Source organism: Ochotona princeps, chromosome 10, assembly GCF_030435755.1.
Source record: "Ochotona princeps isolate mOchPri1 chromosome 10, mOchPri1.hap1, whole genome shotgun sequence".
NCBI lineage: Eukaryota > Metazoa > Chordata > Mammalia > Lagomorpha > Ochotonidae > Ochotona > Ochotona princeps.
This window is the reverse complement of record NC_080841.1, coordinates 70953142-70968700: the sequence shown is the minus strand read 5'-3', so window position 1 is coordinate 70968700 and position 15559 is coordinate 70953142. Positions and strand designations below refer to the sequence as shown.

At 51.6% G+C, this 15559-nt stretch overlaps 1 protein-coding gene across 15 annotated transcripts in view; it reads left to right on the top strand.

The window, feature by feature from the left end:
• KIAA1217 (KIAA1217 ortholog) overlaps positions 1-14853 on the top strand; it is a 372896-nt gene extending 358043 nt beyond the window's left edge. For 7 of the 15 annotated variants that reach the window (XM_058669605.1, XM_058669608.1, XM_058669603.1 and 4 more), the window contains 8 exons: positions 1058-1241; positions 2755-2918; positions 3478-3639; positions 6946-7050; positions 10064-10141; positions 10268-11797; positions 12329-12451; positions 13088-14853. In XM_058669605.1, the coding sequence (XP_058525588.1) occupies positions 1058-1241; positions 2755-2918; positions 3478-3639; positions 6946-7050; positions 10064-10141; positions 10268-11797; positions 12329-12451; positions 13088-13600 (2859 nt within the window). In that variant the 3' untranslated portion in view covers positions 13601-14853. Of the gene's footprint in view, positions 1-1057; positions 1242-2754; positions 2919-3477; positions 3640-6945; positions 7051-10063; positions 10142-10267; positions 11798-12328 lie in introns of all 15 variants that reach the window. The other 8 variants (XM_058669602.1, XM_058669604.1, XM_058669611.1 and 5 more) reach the window with 8 other exon arrangements.
• Positions 14854-15559: the final 706 nt, after the last annotated feature.

Sequence of the window (15559 nt, the reverse complement as noted above, 5' to 3'; positions counted from 1 at the left end):
TACCCACCAGGGTCAAACCACTAGGAATGCTCCATCCTACATTGGAGTCTGGGTTCCAGTCCCACAGCACACTGCCAATGCCAGCTTCTAGCCAGAGCAGACTATGGCAGGCAGCAGGGGATGGCTCGTGGCTTTGGCTACCCTAGGAGATCTGGGTTGGGTATTCAAGCTTCAGCCTTGGCTGCCACTGGCATTCGAGGCTCAAAGCAGCGAGTGGGAACTCTGTGTGTGTGCCTCTCTCATGTGCACCTCCCAGGTGCATAGAATAGATATTTCTAAAAGTAGGCACTTGTGTAAAAGGATACTCTGGGTGTGTGTCAGAGAGAGGCATCTTCTATCCATTTACTGATTCACTCTCCAGATGGCTGCCATGGCCGGAGCTGGGCTGGTCCAAAGCCAGTAGTTACGTGGGTACAGGACCCCAAAGACTTGAGTCATCCTCTGCTTCTTTCACAGAACATAAGCAGGAAACTGGATTGGAAATGGAGCAGCTGGGACACAAACATGTGCCCAGTTGGGATGCTGGTGCTGTAGGCAGAGGATTAGCCTAGTACGCGATGACACCGGCCCCACCTCCTCCCATTTTATAAGTAAAAAAAATCTGGCCCAGAAGGCCTTCTAGCAATTCTTTGAGATAAGTGGAGTTAAGGCTTGAGTTTATTCATGACTTTTGTTTGTGTCGGTTCTTAGTGAGGGGTTTGTCTTTTGTTCAAACATGAAAACCTAACAGAAGAAACCAACCCTTGGTAGTGGGCAATGTCATTTAGGATGCATGACCCCCCCCATATTGGTGAAAATGTGTGCAGGGTTCTCACATCTGTAGAATGTTCTGGCACCTCTGTGAATGTCACTAGGCTATGATGGTTTCTGAACAACAGAAGGGAGGCAGGGCCTGGAGTCATGTGTGCAAGAAACCCAGCCCAGGAACCAGGGCACGATCCTTCCAACTCCTTGGCCACATCTATCCTTCCCCACCCCGACAGAGATCTCCTAAGTGTCCGCTCACTTTTCTTGTGTCATTTGTGTGAACTATTCTTCCCTTGCTGGTTTCCTGCAGAAAGCAGAAAGGAAATGGGAAGAGAGGAGGCAAAACCTGGACCACTATGATGGCAAAGAGTTCGAGAAGCTGCTGGAAGAAGCTCAGGCCAACATCATGAAATCCATTCCGAACCTGGAGATGCCACCAGCTCCAGGCCCACCACCCAAGGGAGACGGCACGCTGGACAAGCTGGAACTCTCAGGTGAGAGCCCGGAGCCCTGGAGACACCTGCAGAGCCATGTGACTGAGGGTGGGGCAGTGTGGTGCCACCCTGGAAATGTGTACTGTCCCGCCACTTCAGAATCTTGGGAAAAAACACATATAGCTGCTCCATTTTCCACATATTCACCACTGTGTGCTGCTAGACCAGTCAGGAGAACACAAGGCCTGTTTTTAAAACAAGTGTTTTCCTGGGACCAGCACAAAGGCTCAACAGGCTATTCCTCTGCCTGCAAAATGCAGAATCTCATATGGGCACCAGTTCATGTCCTGATGGCTCCACTTCCCATCCAACTCCTTGCTCCTAGCCTGGGAAAGCTGCAAAGGACGGCCAAAGCCTTGGGAACCTGCACCTGCGTGGGAGACCCAGAAGAGACTCCTGGCTCCTGGCTTTGGATCAGCTCAGCTGGGGAGTGACCCACAGCAATCTTTCTCCCACTGTCTGCTTCTCCCTGTAAATCATACCTTTCCTAAAAAAAGAAAAAAAAAATCTTAAACCCAGGGTTTTCCGCTTGCTGTCAAGAGAAAACACCAGCTTCTCTGAGCCCCTGAAAGGTTTTTAGACAATGAGATGGAATTACATTTGGCGGGGGGGGGGGGGGGGGGTTCATCACAGTTATTAGTAGGTATATTTAGCCAGCACAGATCCTCCAGGAGTTAAGCATTTTTAAACCCAGACCCCCAAGCTGCCAGTCTATACCAGGGGTCTTACTCTGTCTCATTGCTCCCCCAGCTTGAGCTGTCTCTAGGACCCCCTGGATGGACCAACAGTACACAGCCACAAGGATGTCTTCTTTTTCAGGGGGAAATTTCTACAGAAAATTTTAAAAAAATTTATTTATTGAAAGGAAGAGTGACGGAGAGAGAGGGATCTTCCATCCACGGATTCATCACCTCCATCTCCCAGTGACAGCAACAGCTGGGTCCAGGCCAGGCCAAAACCAGGAGCCAGGAACACTTTCCAGGTCTCCAATGTGGATGACAGGGAGCCAAGCACTTGGGACAGTTTTAACTGCCTTTCCAAGCCATTGTCAGGAAGCCAGATGAAAAACAGAGGAACCAGGACTCAAATGTGCTCTCCCATATGGGATGCCAACATTGCAGACAGGGGTTTAACTCAATTACACTACAACATCGGTCCCCAGGGGCCTAAGTCCTTGGGCCATTGTCTGTTGCTTTCCCAAGCACATTAGTAGGGAACTAAGTCAGAAGTGGAGCAGCCAGGACTCAAAGTGATTGTAAATGACGGCTTAACCCACCACTCCACACCACGGGCCCTAAGGGCATTATTATAATACCCAGTTAACAGACGAGAAAACTTAGAGATGAAGTTACTCATGCAGGGTCTTTCTGGGTCTTTCTTCAAGGGTCTATGCCCACCATCACCACTGTTTACGGGGAAGTTTTCAGTTAGATGGCACTGAGTTATAGCCATACACTGACCTGCGGACATTATCTTACCAAGAGTTTATTTGCAATCTCACCCTGTCTTCCAGAAGATTCGCCAAATTCAGACCAGGACTTGGACAAGCTGGGGGGACGGTCCCCGCCTCCTCCTCCCCCACCCCCGCGGCGAAGCTACCTGCCGGGATCTGGGCTCACCACCACGAGGTCGGGAGATGTGGTCTACACCAGCAGGAAGGAGAGTGCCACAGCCAAGGTTTGGAGAGTTGAGCCCCAGCACACTGAGTTGCAGGTTCAGACTGGGCTGTCCCACTCCAAAACCAAAAGACTGAGAAGAGAGGTGGACCCCTGAGGCCACTGGCAAGTGCCACGGATGGGGAATACCACGGGGCTTGACCCCTGAGCTTTTATCCTGACTTGCCCTTTGTGTAGCTGTGGTAAAGTCAGATGCAGGAGGAGGAGTCAAGGAAATGAGAAAGGATGTGAAGTAAGCCTCCACTTGCACCGATCTTGGCAACTGTGTCTTTTCTCCTTAGCATGAAACAAAAAGTTTTCCCAGGAGCTGGATGCAGTATGTGAGAGGTGAGGAGGAACAGAGAGGAGTTCATGGTTTTATCCCAAGTCTTCACTGTTACCCCAACAATAACAGTTTGTACACATACGAGTCCAGATGCCATGCAGGGGGCTGCAATAGGCTTGTGCTAGCCGCCAAGAGCTACCATGTCAGTGGCACAAGCAGCCAATTGCCTTGCATTTCTGTCTCGCTGGCACTTGGCAGGTACAAAGCCAACACCTGTGGTTTGTCTCTCCCATAGGCAAGCAGTGAGGACACTGGACCAAGCGCCCAGCCCAGAGCCACCAAGTGTCCACCAGAGGAGCCCACATCAGCCTGGACACAGTCCTCACCAGCAGTCACTGCCTCCTCCAAGGATGAGGAGGAAGAAGAAGAAGGAAACAAAATCATGGCTGAGCTGCAGGTATGTGGGAGATGTGCTGGGTGTTGGCCCCCAGTGCGCTCTGATATATTCTCTGGGGAGAACAGGTGTAGCCTGCTCAGCCCAGCACATGGCCAGCACTCTAGAAGCTACATCTTCTGCCATGGACTCCACCTGCCCAGGATGGAACCAAATCAAAGAGCTCCAGGGAGTTCTTACACAGAATCAGTTACACACTTCCCTGGCATTGGCTGGTAGAATCTTGTTCATTTCAAAGGCTTGTTGAAGTGGGGACTCGGCTGGCGTCCAAGTGGTCTTGATGAGATCTGATGGAAGCCAGCTTCTGAAGGTTTCATTCTTGGGCACAAACACTTAGAGTGGTGACCTTGACTCACGATTCAAGGTCAGCAACTGGCTTCCTGCAGTTCCTCATTCAACATCCACGTTGTCGTCCCTGTCTCCCTTGGCCTGTTGGAGACATGATCATTGCTTTAGCTGTTTATTTTTTGATTCATGGACACAGTTTGCTTATGGGATTGAGGGAGAATGAAGGAACTGTACCTGAATGAACTGCCCATTCTGATCCCAGGTATGACTGGAATGTGTGTCATCCCAGACATGTGTACGGGTCCAGCCCATGTGCTGTGGCGTGCATCATTTACCTGGCACACTGAGCATGGGGTATTTCTGCTCAGTCAGAGGCTCACACCATGGCCTTCCCTGGCAGGTTTGTGATTCATCCTTCTTTATCGCTGTAAGGGGAGCATTCCACTACATCGTTTCCACAGCACCTGTTCAGTGCTGGTTTCTATGGTGGAAACTGCTGACACAGAGCTGCTGAAACATGGCGAGATCATTAGATCCCCGGGTCAGTCTAACGCTGATGTGAGCCCTTCGAGCTTTGCTGAAACCCGACTGCCCCACACGGAACATCCCCATGGGTCCCCAATGCTGTGTTCAGGCTTCTGGAATGGTTGCATAGCCTTATGCCCATGATGGCTGAGTTTATAAAGGTGGCACCTTTGGAGCTTATAAATAACCCAGAACAAGCCCCTAAACATAGGGAGGAGGGAAGATAAGAGTGTCATGACTGTAACAGCCACTTCCAGCTCACCATAAGCAGCTTTATCCACTTGCAGATCTGGAGTGGAGAGTAACCTTAGCCAGTGGAGCCATAAAATGAGTCGATGAGCCCGACATGCCCAGGCCAGCCTGCATGATGCCATGCCCGGAGGCCACCAGGGGAGGGGAGGATCATTGAGCAAAGGCTGGGAAGGTGAAGTCAAGAGAGATCCCACCTTTGTGAGCTACATTCAGATTCTCTGTGCAGCGCCACGTGTCCACTTGGGATGGACGTGCATTCCAAATGCATCTGCAGAGTTCTTCCCAAATGGCAACAGTGATGATGATGCTTAGAAGGTGTCCCTTGAGATGACTCAACCAATTCCTGGTTTTTGTCCTGGCTGCACATGCGAATTCCTGCAGGAGTCAGGGTGGGGGCAGGCAGAGATCCTTCAGAGGGGATCTAGGAGTGGGGCCCAAGTGATGGCATTCTCTCTTAGGGATGATCATGGCCCAAGGGAGAATGCCAGATCCTATGAAATATGGGTCCCAAAGCCACCTGTCCTCCCCAGGGTTGTGATGGCAGCATCTAGTCATTTTCGGGACACCCCACTTCCTTTCAGCCCTATAGACCCTATCAGGATATGTTGTGTCTTTCTCAATCTGTCTCTCAGAACTGGTCTCCCTGAACTTAAGTGTGCACAGGAGCCAGCCCTGGCCTCCTCCAAGTATGCATCATTGGCTTCCAGGGATGCCTCTGGGGCTCCAGCCACTTCTTGGCTGCCAAGAATCACATGAGCACCAGCAGACATCTCTTGATTCTAAATACCAGGGCACTCCTAAAGGCTCCCAAGGGCTGGGAGCTGGTCCTGTGGCCGAGATGACCACATCCTGCATCGGGGTACTGGAGTTTGATCCCTGGCTCTGCATCTGACTCCAGCTCTCTGCCAGAGCCAACTCTGGGAGGAGGCAGGTGGCAGCTCAAATGGTCAGATCTTTGCCACCCACATGGGAGTCCTGCATGGAGTTCCCTGTCCCCAGTCTTGACCTTGGCCCAGATATTGCCCATGTTGGGGGTTGGGGAAGTGAACCAACAAATAGGACCTCTTTCTCTCTCTCTCTCTCTTTCTTTCTCTCTCTCTCTTTCCCTCTCTCCTTCGAAATAAAAAGTTCAAGGAAAATGAGCCCAGCATGATGGCTCAATGACTAAATTCTCACCTTGCACATGCTGGGATCTCATATGGTACCAGTTCATGTCCTGGCTGTTCCAGTTCCCATCCAGCTCCCTGCTTGTGTCCTGGGAAATCTGTAGAGGATAGCCCAAAGCCTTGGAAGCCCACATGGGAAACCCAGAACAGGCTCCTGGCTTCGGGTCGGCTTAGCTCCAGCCATTGAGACCACTTGGAGAGTGAACCAGCGGATCTCTTGCCCTATATCTCCTTCTCTCTGTCAATCTGCCTTTCCAATGAAAATAAATCTTCAAAGAAAACATGTAAAATGAAAAAAAGTAGGCATGGATTTCCTTTATTTGAAAGGCAGCGTTACACAGAGACATCTTCAATGCACTGTTTGACTCCCCAAATGGCTACAGTGGCCAGAACTGAGTTAGGCTGCAGCCTGGACCCAGGAATTTCATCTGGGTCTCCCACAAGGGTCCCAGGGACTCGAGCATTTGGCCCATCTCTGCCTTTCTAGGCTCACTGGCAGGGAGCTGGAATGGAAGTGGAGCAGCCAGCGCCCATATGGGATGCCAGCGTCCCAGGCAACAGCTTACCTACTGCACCAAAATTACAGTTCTGGATTTCAAATTTTTGTACCCCAAAAGAAGCTTATGTGTTAATTCCTTTTTCCTGCAAATTTCCAAAGTCCTTCACATACATCAGGTCATGGCAGTAGCACCTTGACCATTTCAAAGGACACATTACACTTGCTATAAAAATGAAAGGTTCAAGTCTCTTGTGTCTTTCCTGTCACTTTAGTAAGGCTGAATTAAGAGAGAGCTTTGTTTTAACTCATTTACACATCCAACATTGTTTCAAGGTCAAATCACAAAGGACACCCCAAAGTCTGCATTCTAGTTTTCTCCAGGTATGAAGAAGGCATGTCCCTATCTGGGACCATTCGACTTTGCCCGCCGCAGGAAGGGGTCTCTCCCTTGGGCTTGCCCTTCCTCCCAGAGTGAGCAGGATGGCTGGGTGCCACTTCCCATACTTCCTCCAGTTCTCCGCTCTATCCCTCCTTCCTGCAGCCCACATCCCTGTTAACCTCAGTGTTTTAATTCCTCAGGCTTTCCAGAAGTGTTCCTTTACGGATGTAAACTCAAACAGTTACGCTGATCAGCCCCGGGCTGACCCTAGGCCGGGCACCTCAGTCCCAGCCAAGGAGAAAAAGGTAACGTGGCCGCCACACGCGTGCCACTGGCCACTTGGCCCTCTGCCTCACTCTGACACTAACCCAGCTCTCTCTCACGGGCCTTCCTCCCCTCCTCCTCTCTCTCTCTTTCCCTTTCCCTGCTCTCATTTTTTGTTGAATGGACAGACACAGATATCAGTGAAAATCCAAGACAGGTGCGCAGGCCGTGAGCTCTGTGTCCCCGGTGTGTAGGTCTATGTAGAAGTTAGTGTCTTTCCAGCTAAGGAGTACACACACCCCAAACCCAGATGCCAGCCACCCATGGGCACGGCACATCTCTCATTTTTTAACAAACGAGAAGAAATGTCTGTCAAGTGCGGGGTAAAACTTTACATGCAGGAAGGAAACATGTCTTCACACAGGTGTATCCTTCTAGAAGCCCAGAATCACACAGGCACCTGTGTCCTGTGATACCACCCGGAATCTAGGCTCACTGTTCCCAGTCTTTAAAGTGTGCCTCCCAGGCATCATTTTTATGGTGAAATACTCCGGTGCCCTTCAGTCTGAGGCCTGAGTCCGAGACACCATTTGCCATTGTCCCCTATGATCTTCCCCTGAAACCTGGGAACTGCAACCCGACCAATGGGAGTAAGAGCCGTAACCTTTCTTGAATCCAGCGCCCTCCCCATGTAGATTTCAGGAGAGGAAGCTTGTAAGGACACCATTAGACTTCAGAATTCAAAGAGCCCAACTTTCCTTTAATAAAGTCAAACCAGTAAGCCACAAAGGTAGCCATGGGTTCTTGGGTCCACTTGGTGAGGTGGATTGAGGGACACAGCTTCTGTGAGCTATTCTTACACCATCTGCCCTTCCTCCGAGACACAGCCCTGGACTCGTGGCCTCTCAGAGCCCTCATTGGACACTGTGCCCACCACAGAACTGACATAGGAAATCACAGATAGGAGAAGGAGGAGTGTCCCAGGCACCAGGCGAGATTAGCAGATCATGGATGCATGCTTCTCTAGGGGTAAATCCCCCTACTGATCAGAATTGCATCCATGACTCAGAATCCACTGCTTGTGCACTGTGGGCATTTGCTTACAAGGTGTTCTTAAGACCAGGATCTGAAGGATCTGGAGGGTTCCCAGGACAGCACAGGAGACCCGGAAACTGCCTCCTGGGAACCTGGAATGTCCTTCCGGAGACGATCGTTGTTGGTTGTACACTTGACCCATGGCCAGACAGTTGTGAACTATTGCCTGCCCTCCCTTCAGAGCCCCCAGTTCCCCCTTCGATCCGTTTCTCTCAGCCAAGATAAGAAGCAGGTCTTTTCCTGGGCACCGCCCCTCGCCCTCAACACTGGGGTCAATCACACATACTTGTCATAACCGTGAGACCTTGCCTTATCTTTCTCTCCCTCCCTCGGTTTTGCCATCATTAACCTCTACTTGGGCTTCCCAGGGTCTACTCTTTGTAAATCAGCCTGGGGCTTCACTTTGTAATGGTCTCTAATCTGGGTCTGTGACTTGGACTTCTCCAGTTTACTCAACAGCCCAGTCCTCAGAGTCTCTGAAGTCTACAGAGCATTAATCACCTTGCATGGTCTAGAGCTGCCCCCTCATCTTGCATGCAGTCTCACGCTCTCCTGAGAGCTCCCCCAAGTTCTCTGGCTCAAGTCTGTGCACCTGCTTGGTTTGATTGGTCCTGTCTTCTAGCCCCAAAGGCAAAAATGAGAGGTCACATGGAACCTAATCCCAACATCCAAATTGTAGTGACCTTCCATTAGAGTGTTCTTATTGAAACATTTGAATTACCATTATAGTCACTTTCTTATCAGCATTAAAAACTGCCCCAAAGCAAGCAGCAGCTGAGTTAAATGCACTTGTGAGAGGGTTGGGCTAGAGCGGGGACTTAAACAGCAAACATTGGGGGATTCATGTACCTCATGCTCACAGATATTTCTTGGTGATTAATGCCGACTAGTTTCTTGCTTTTGTGTGTTACTCTGGAGTGTTGCGTGTGAGCATGCCTTTCACTTTAGCCGGGACACTGGTATCACTATGGGTTGAGTGGACGCAACCTGGGTCTCGGTTCTGGGACTATTTCCCAGAACAGCCCTGTGCTGCTAGGGTCGCCTCCCATGCCTGGCTCCCGCAAAAAGAAAGGGCAGCAGTTGTCTCAAGAAGGACAACACAGGCCTGGAGCTGCTGATGGCTGCAGAAGGAACGCGCCCTTCACACTTGTGGTTGGTTCCTTAGCCCCAAGACTGTTGGCAACTCCTCTCTGCTTCTGCATTAGAAAATAAGGGAATAAACGTTGAGCCCCGACGTCACAGGTGCGTTAGCGTCCAGTAGTGTTTAAGTTAGATGATGGCGGCGCAATCACTCTAAGCCTGGGTTCCTTGTTGGCCTTGATGAGTAAAGGGTGATCTTGACTCTGCCGGTGTGGATTCTGGGGGGACAAGAATACTCCTGTCAGGACCGTACCCTGCTGGGGTGACTTACTGGGGGCACAATCTCCACACAAGACACGGATAATCGGAAATCACTAGCTGGAAGGAACATTGGCAGTCTGCTGACAGAGCTCCTCAGGCTACAGGCAAGAAACCAAGCCTTGCCCTAATCCCCAGGGCCTAGGGGGCGATCTAGATCCAAATCCAGACCCTCCCAGGCCCATGCAAGGTGCTGAACTCATACCTCAGATCCTTGCAAAGAGGGTGTGCACCACGTCCCCACCAACCCCATCCTGCCCACCCCAAGAACCACATCCAGGTCTCCCCCCAGTCCTCTTCGTCAAGCCCAGCACTGGCGGGCCAGCCAGGTGTTTGCTAATCGAGCTTTCCATCTTGGGAGAACACAGGGCATTTCTGGAAGCTGGAGAACAAAGCACCACTAGGCAAAGAAGGCAGTAGACTCCACCTCAGTGTGTTAGTGTAGGCGCTTGGCCTGCACGTGTTATGTGGAAATGTGCTTATAGAGGAGGAGTTTAGCTGTAGACCACTGTGAGGGGATGTGGCTTTTGTGCAGTAACATGTCCTACACTGTCCTACCAGAACTCGGACTTTTCTCGCGAAGATGCACGGAAATCTGAGGTTGTCAACGAACCCTGCCCCCAAGTGGCGTCACAAAAGGTGAGTGTGTCAGATCTGTGTTGCAGCTGCTCACTGCGTGTATGAATTCCTCACCTTGGCAGCTGTGGTTACCATTAACGTGTGTGGTTTCCCTCTCTCTCCCCTCCCTTCCACCCCTCCCCCCAGGTTACGCCAGGGGCCCTAAGACCCAGTGACACCCCCAGGTGGGAGAATAATGTGTATGAGGCATCCAGAACTGCCCAGTACAAAACAGTAATCTTAGGGCAGGAGGATTCCCGGCCCAGTGAGACCAGAGACTGTGGGCCTGAGACAAGTCCCAGCTCGTCCAGCATGAGCTCCCTGGAAGACGAAAGACCCAGTGGGCCACAGCCCCCAGGGCTGCAGCTCCCTGTGCCAGGCATGGAATCTCAGAAGCTGAATTCTGCAGAGATCGAGGAGAAAGATCAAGAAAGGGTAGAGCACACGGGGAGGGCTCCCACTGCTTCTCCGGCCCCAGCACTGGAGCCGGGCCAACCGCAGGATACAGAGGTTCCCCTGACAGGTGTGAGCCAAGTTGTCCTGAGACCCAAGGGGGCCCGGCATGCAAACGCAACCCCCACTGAGGACGGGGACTCCACCCTGAGCTCCCCTGCTGAGGACAACATCGCCTTCATGATCACCAAGACGGCCGTGCAGGTGTTGTCCAGTGGCGAAGTGCGCGACATCGTGAGCCGCAAGGGGGAGGAGGTGCAGACAGTAAATGTGGATGCAAGAAAGGAGCCGGCGTCGCCGCAGGATGGGCCGGGGCCCGAGGAGCCCGTCCTGTGCCTGGACAAAAAGCCAGTGATCATCATCTTCGATGAGCCCATGGACATCCGCTCTGCCTATAAGAGGCTTTCCACCATTTTTGAGGAATGTGATGAGGAGCTGGAGAGAATGATGACTGAGGAGAAGATAGAGGAAGAGGAAGAGGAGGAGGAGAACGGGGACCCTACGGTCCAGAATAGCAACACTCCAGTGTCTGCCACCAAGGTGGCCTCGGGCAGTGTGGGAACCAGACAAGCATCCGAGATCAGACTGCAGCCACTGTCACCTCAGGTGGCAGAGAACAGGAGTCCAGGAAGCCTAGAAAGAAAGAATTCTGAACTGAGCAAGTTGAGTCCGGGAGACGCCCCACCCTCCGATGGCAGGTGTGATACAGCTGATGATCAGTTTGAAAGTCCCAAGAAAAAGTTCAAATTCAAGTTCCCCAAGAAGCAACTGGCTGCTCTCACGCAGGCCATCCGCACGGGCACCAAGACAGGGAAGAAGACACTGCAGGTGGTAGTGTATGAGGAGGAGGAGGAGGAGGATGGCACGCTGAAACAGCACAAGGAGGCCAGGCGCTTCGAGATCACCAGTTCACAGCCGCCGGAGGATACCCCCCGGAGCCCGGCCCATGGCCTCGAGGGCACATCCCAAGCTTCCAGAACCGATGAGATCCGGAAAAACACCTACAAGACCCTGGACAGCCTGGAGCAGACAATCAAGCAACTGGAAAGCACCATCAGCGAGATGAGCCCCAGGGCCCTGGCTGACTCCCGTCCTCCCACCAGGGACTGCAGTGCCAGCTCCCCCCACGGGGCTCCCGAACCCCCTCCCTGCACCCTGCTAGCGAGGGATGATGCGCCCACTGCCCCAGAGCCCCCCACGCCTGTACCGCCACCTTCACGTAAGGTACCGTGGTCTGGCGCGTAGAAGGAAGAGGACAGCTGCTTTCCTAAATGTGCCAATAATCACCCTTAGCACAAGGTGTCTCGTGATTTAATCGCTTCCCTGCAGGTGGCTGGTGCACGGGTGGTTGTTGTTGGTGTTGTCTGTTCGCCACGACGCCCTTCTGTCCTCCTCTTCTCCCCCAACCCCACACCACCGGCCCTAGGTGTCTAACAGCTAATCGACTCCGTGTGCACTTGTTGCTGATGGGTGTTGGGGAAGCGCCGGGATGCTGGGTCCGTCGTGTGCTGTGGAAATGATCAATTGCTCTGGTACTCACATTAAAAACAAAACAGAACAAAATCCGTTGGATCAGTAGTGAGCCTGTTGATTCTGTCTGGTTCCTCTGATTAACCCCAGTTGGTCTCTCCTTCGTACCTCTCTCCTCTTGCATGCCAGGCTAGGCCTCCATCTCAGGCTTCTCTCTGGACCACAAAGGGCAGCCTCCGGAACAGGCCACTCACCTGCTCTCTTCTTCCCACCCCTTTCCTGCAGGGCTCTGGCGGGACCCCACCAACCAGCAGGATGCCGGTGCCCATGACTTCCAAACACAGACCAGGGAGCCTGGACAAGGCCAGCAAGCCGTCCAAACTGCAGGACCCACGCCAGTACCGCCAGGTAGTTTTGCCTTAACCTCACCATGCACAGTCCCCTCTTCTCCCCCACACTGGACGGACACTGTTGCTGTTAAGAATCCAAGTCACTGACTTAGCTTGTACCCAATGTCGTGTTGCTGGGAAGATGTCATTGTAAAGCTTACATGTCCTGGTTTGGGTGGAGGACGGGTGGGGTGTGGGTACGAAGAAAGGTTTCAGACCCTTGTGTTAAAGTCGTCTCTGCGTTTTTTGCATGCTTGCCATGAAAACACCTCGGACTCTGTGACTCCCCACGGTCACTGGGCAGGCCCATTGCTGAATATGATCTGGACACAGTGTGGGGAGGGGAAGGAGGGAGACAGACGAGCCCACATGTGGTTGGACTGCACCCTGCCCCCACCATGAGTCTCACCCTTACTGATGCCCTGGCTGTGGGATCCCCACCCCACACCCGCCACTCAGGTCCCTGACCTCCTTTGTGATGTATGTGGGAAGCGGGGCAGGGTGGGGGTTTTATCCCAGGTGCAGTGCAGCACCCCAAGACTTGGCTCAGTCCTCGGACCATGCTGGGGGTACGGCTGTGACTGAGCCACTCTTCACCAGGCGGGTGACACGCAGGAGTGCTCTGACGCTGTCTCCCGCCCGTCTCTGTTCGCAGGCTAACGGAAGCGCTAAGAAAGCTGGTGGGGACTTTAAGCCCACCTCCCCTTCCCTACCTGCTTCTAAGATTCCAGCCCTTTCTCCCAGCTCGGGGAAAAGCAGTTCTGTACCTTCCGCTAGTGGTGACAGCCCTCACCTTCCCCACGCGCCTGCCACTAAACCAACGGTTGCTTCTAACCCTCTCAGCCCCTCCACAGCACGGCCCACTCCCTCTGCCTCCCTCATCCCTTCTGTCTCTAATGGCTCCTCCAAGTTCCAGAACCCCACTCACACAGGGAAAGGCCACCACCTCTCCTTCGCACTGCAGACTCCCAACGGCCGGGCCGCCCTGCCCCCCTCCTCCTCCTCCTCCTCCGCCTCCACGCCTCCCTCCCCCGCCTCCCCCACTACCACCCTGAGTCAAGGTGCCAAGGGTGCCAGGACCCTGCACACTCCTGGCCTCGCCAGCTACAAGGCACAGAATGGAAGTTCCAGCAAGACCACACCCATCGCGGCCAAGGAAACCTCTTAAATCCCCTTAGGCTTCAGCTGGAGTTCCCCTTGCAAACAATTGTTTTGGTTTTGGCTTTTTGGTTTTGTTTTGTTTTTTAACAGTCTATAACAGTTGTTTCCACAAGAGAATGTTGTTTGAGACTTACTGCTAAGTCTGTGCTAAATGCCAGTTTATGGATTTCAGTCAAATTTGTGTTGTACCTTCTTATTTGCCATTGTATTTTCAGAGTGGTCACTGTCCTTACCCAACGCCTATTACATGAAGTAAGCATGTGTTTGCTGCAGGGGTAGGATGAGAAAGAAGAGTGTGTGTGTGTCTGTGTGTGTGAGAGAGATTGAGAGAGAGAGAGACAAGAGAGAGACAGAGGGAAAGCTGTCCCAAGCATGTAAAACATGTATGATTCCAGAATTTTAGTATGTTTTGTATAAAACTATTTTTCACTACGGAGACTAGAAGTGATCAGAGAAATATACCCAAGGATGACTATAAAAATTGTAAAACAGATTCTATAATATTTCCTTTTATTTTAGTGTTATTTAGCTTTATTACAGATTTCTATTTTTGTCAAAACTTCACAGTTCCTTTCGAGATCTCTTTTGCCAAAAAACATTTTGATACTGGAGCACTGTACATTTCACAGAAGTGTGAGCTAGAACTCTAAGCCAATGAACTACTACACGAGGCGATTTCTCCAACCTATTGCACTGCCATGGGAAGTGTGTAGAATCATTTGCTAGCCCCAGGCAAGCTGGGTTGGCTTGGCTAGGCTTTCTTCTTGGGCAATCTGTTCCTTCCTTTTTATTGCCTTTGCTGCTGCTGTTAGCATATTGAGATTCTTCTCTCATCATTTCTTTCGCAGTCTGTGACCTCTTCCTTGGTTTTTTGACATTGAGCAACACACATTCACGCATTGTGGCTTTTAAAATATACACTTCTGTATGGCTCTATAAACTTGATCAATGTCTGTAAATATATAAATAGGATGAGACATCAGAAATACCCTATGTAATTGCACAGTAGATTTCCCACACCAAAGTTAATTTGTATGCATGCTTTGAAAGGCTCTGTTGCGACGGGCAGAAATGAGAATGATCTGGACTTGGTTTTTTCAGTTTGTTTTTTGTTGTTGTTGTTGTTGTTTTTTTTAAGCAACAAGTTTGCACAAGCTAGAGTGTTTTTGTAAATAAATGAATTTGTATAACACAGTCATGTAACATACCAAGCTGTAAGCAGAGACTCTGCAAAAAGTAAATAAAAGGGCTGCATGCTTATGACTCCCCTGTACGTCCGTCACTGCTCGGATGGCCTTTCCCCAGTCCCAGAACACACCGAGATGGTCACCAAGTCCAACCCCGTTGGCTCTGAGGGCATTCAAAGCAACAGCGTAGGGGCTTGCTTCCACAGCACATAGGCTCCAACCAACAGCGTAGGCCCCGGGGCCACCTCCCAAGCTGCTTTCTTGGATTGACTGGCAGGAGTGGGGCCTGCAGCATGTGTCCTGCTGGCTGTGTGGCTTCCCCAGGACATAGAGCAAGGTCCATACCACACTGCCATCCCCGTTCACCAGAGGGGCCTCACCTCCCTTTTCCTTTTCCTTTTTATTTTTAAGACTTCCCATAGAAAAAGAAATAAAATGTCTATCACTGGGTTGTGTTTGTGTGTCTGAATTGTCCATTTATTGAGATTGGCTTGGGTCCCAAGGCCCAGCAGGCTGGCCGGCACCACCCTAAAGGAACTGAAGGAAAATGAGTGATAATACAACACCAGGCGCCTGGTGGAAGCCATGGTGAGAACTCAGCACACTGAACAGGAAGGGTTGGCACAAATGCCCTCACTGCGTTAGAACCAGCCATTGGGAACCCCAAGCCCCAGTCTTACTTACCAAGCTGGGATGACATCCTGGGGTGTGCCTGCCTCCACCCGCAGGGACGTTTAGCCAGGGTTGCGCATTGCACATGACACTGGGGGAGGTGCCAG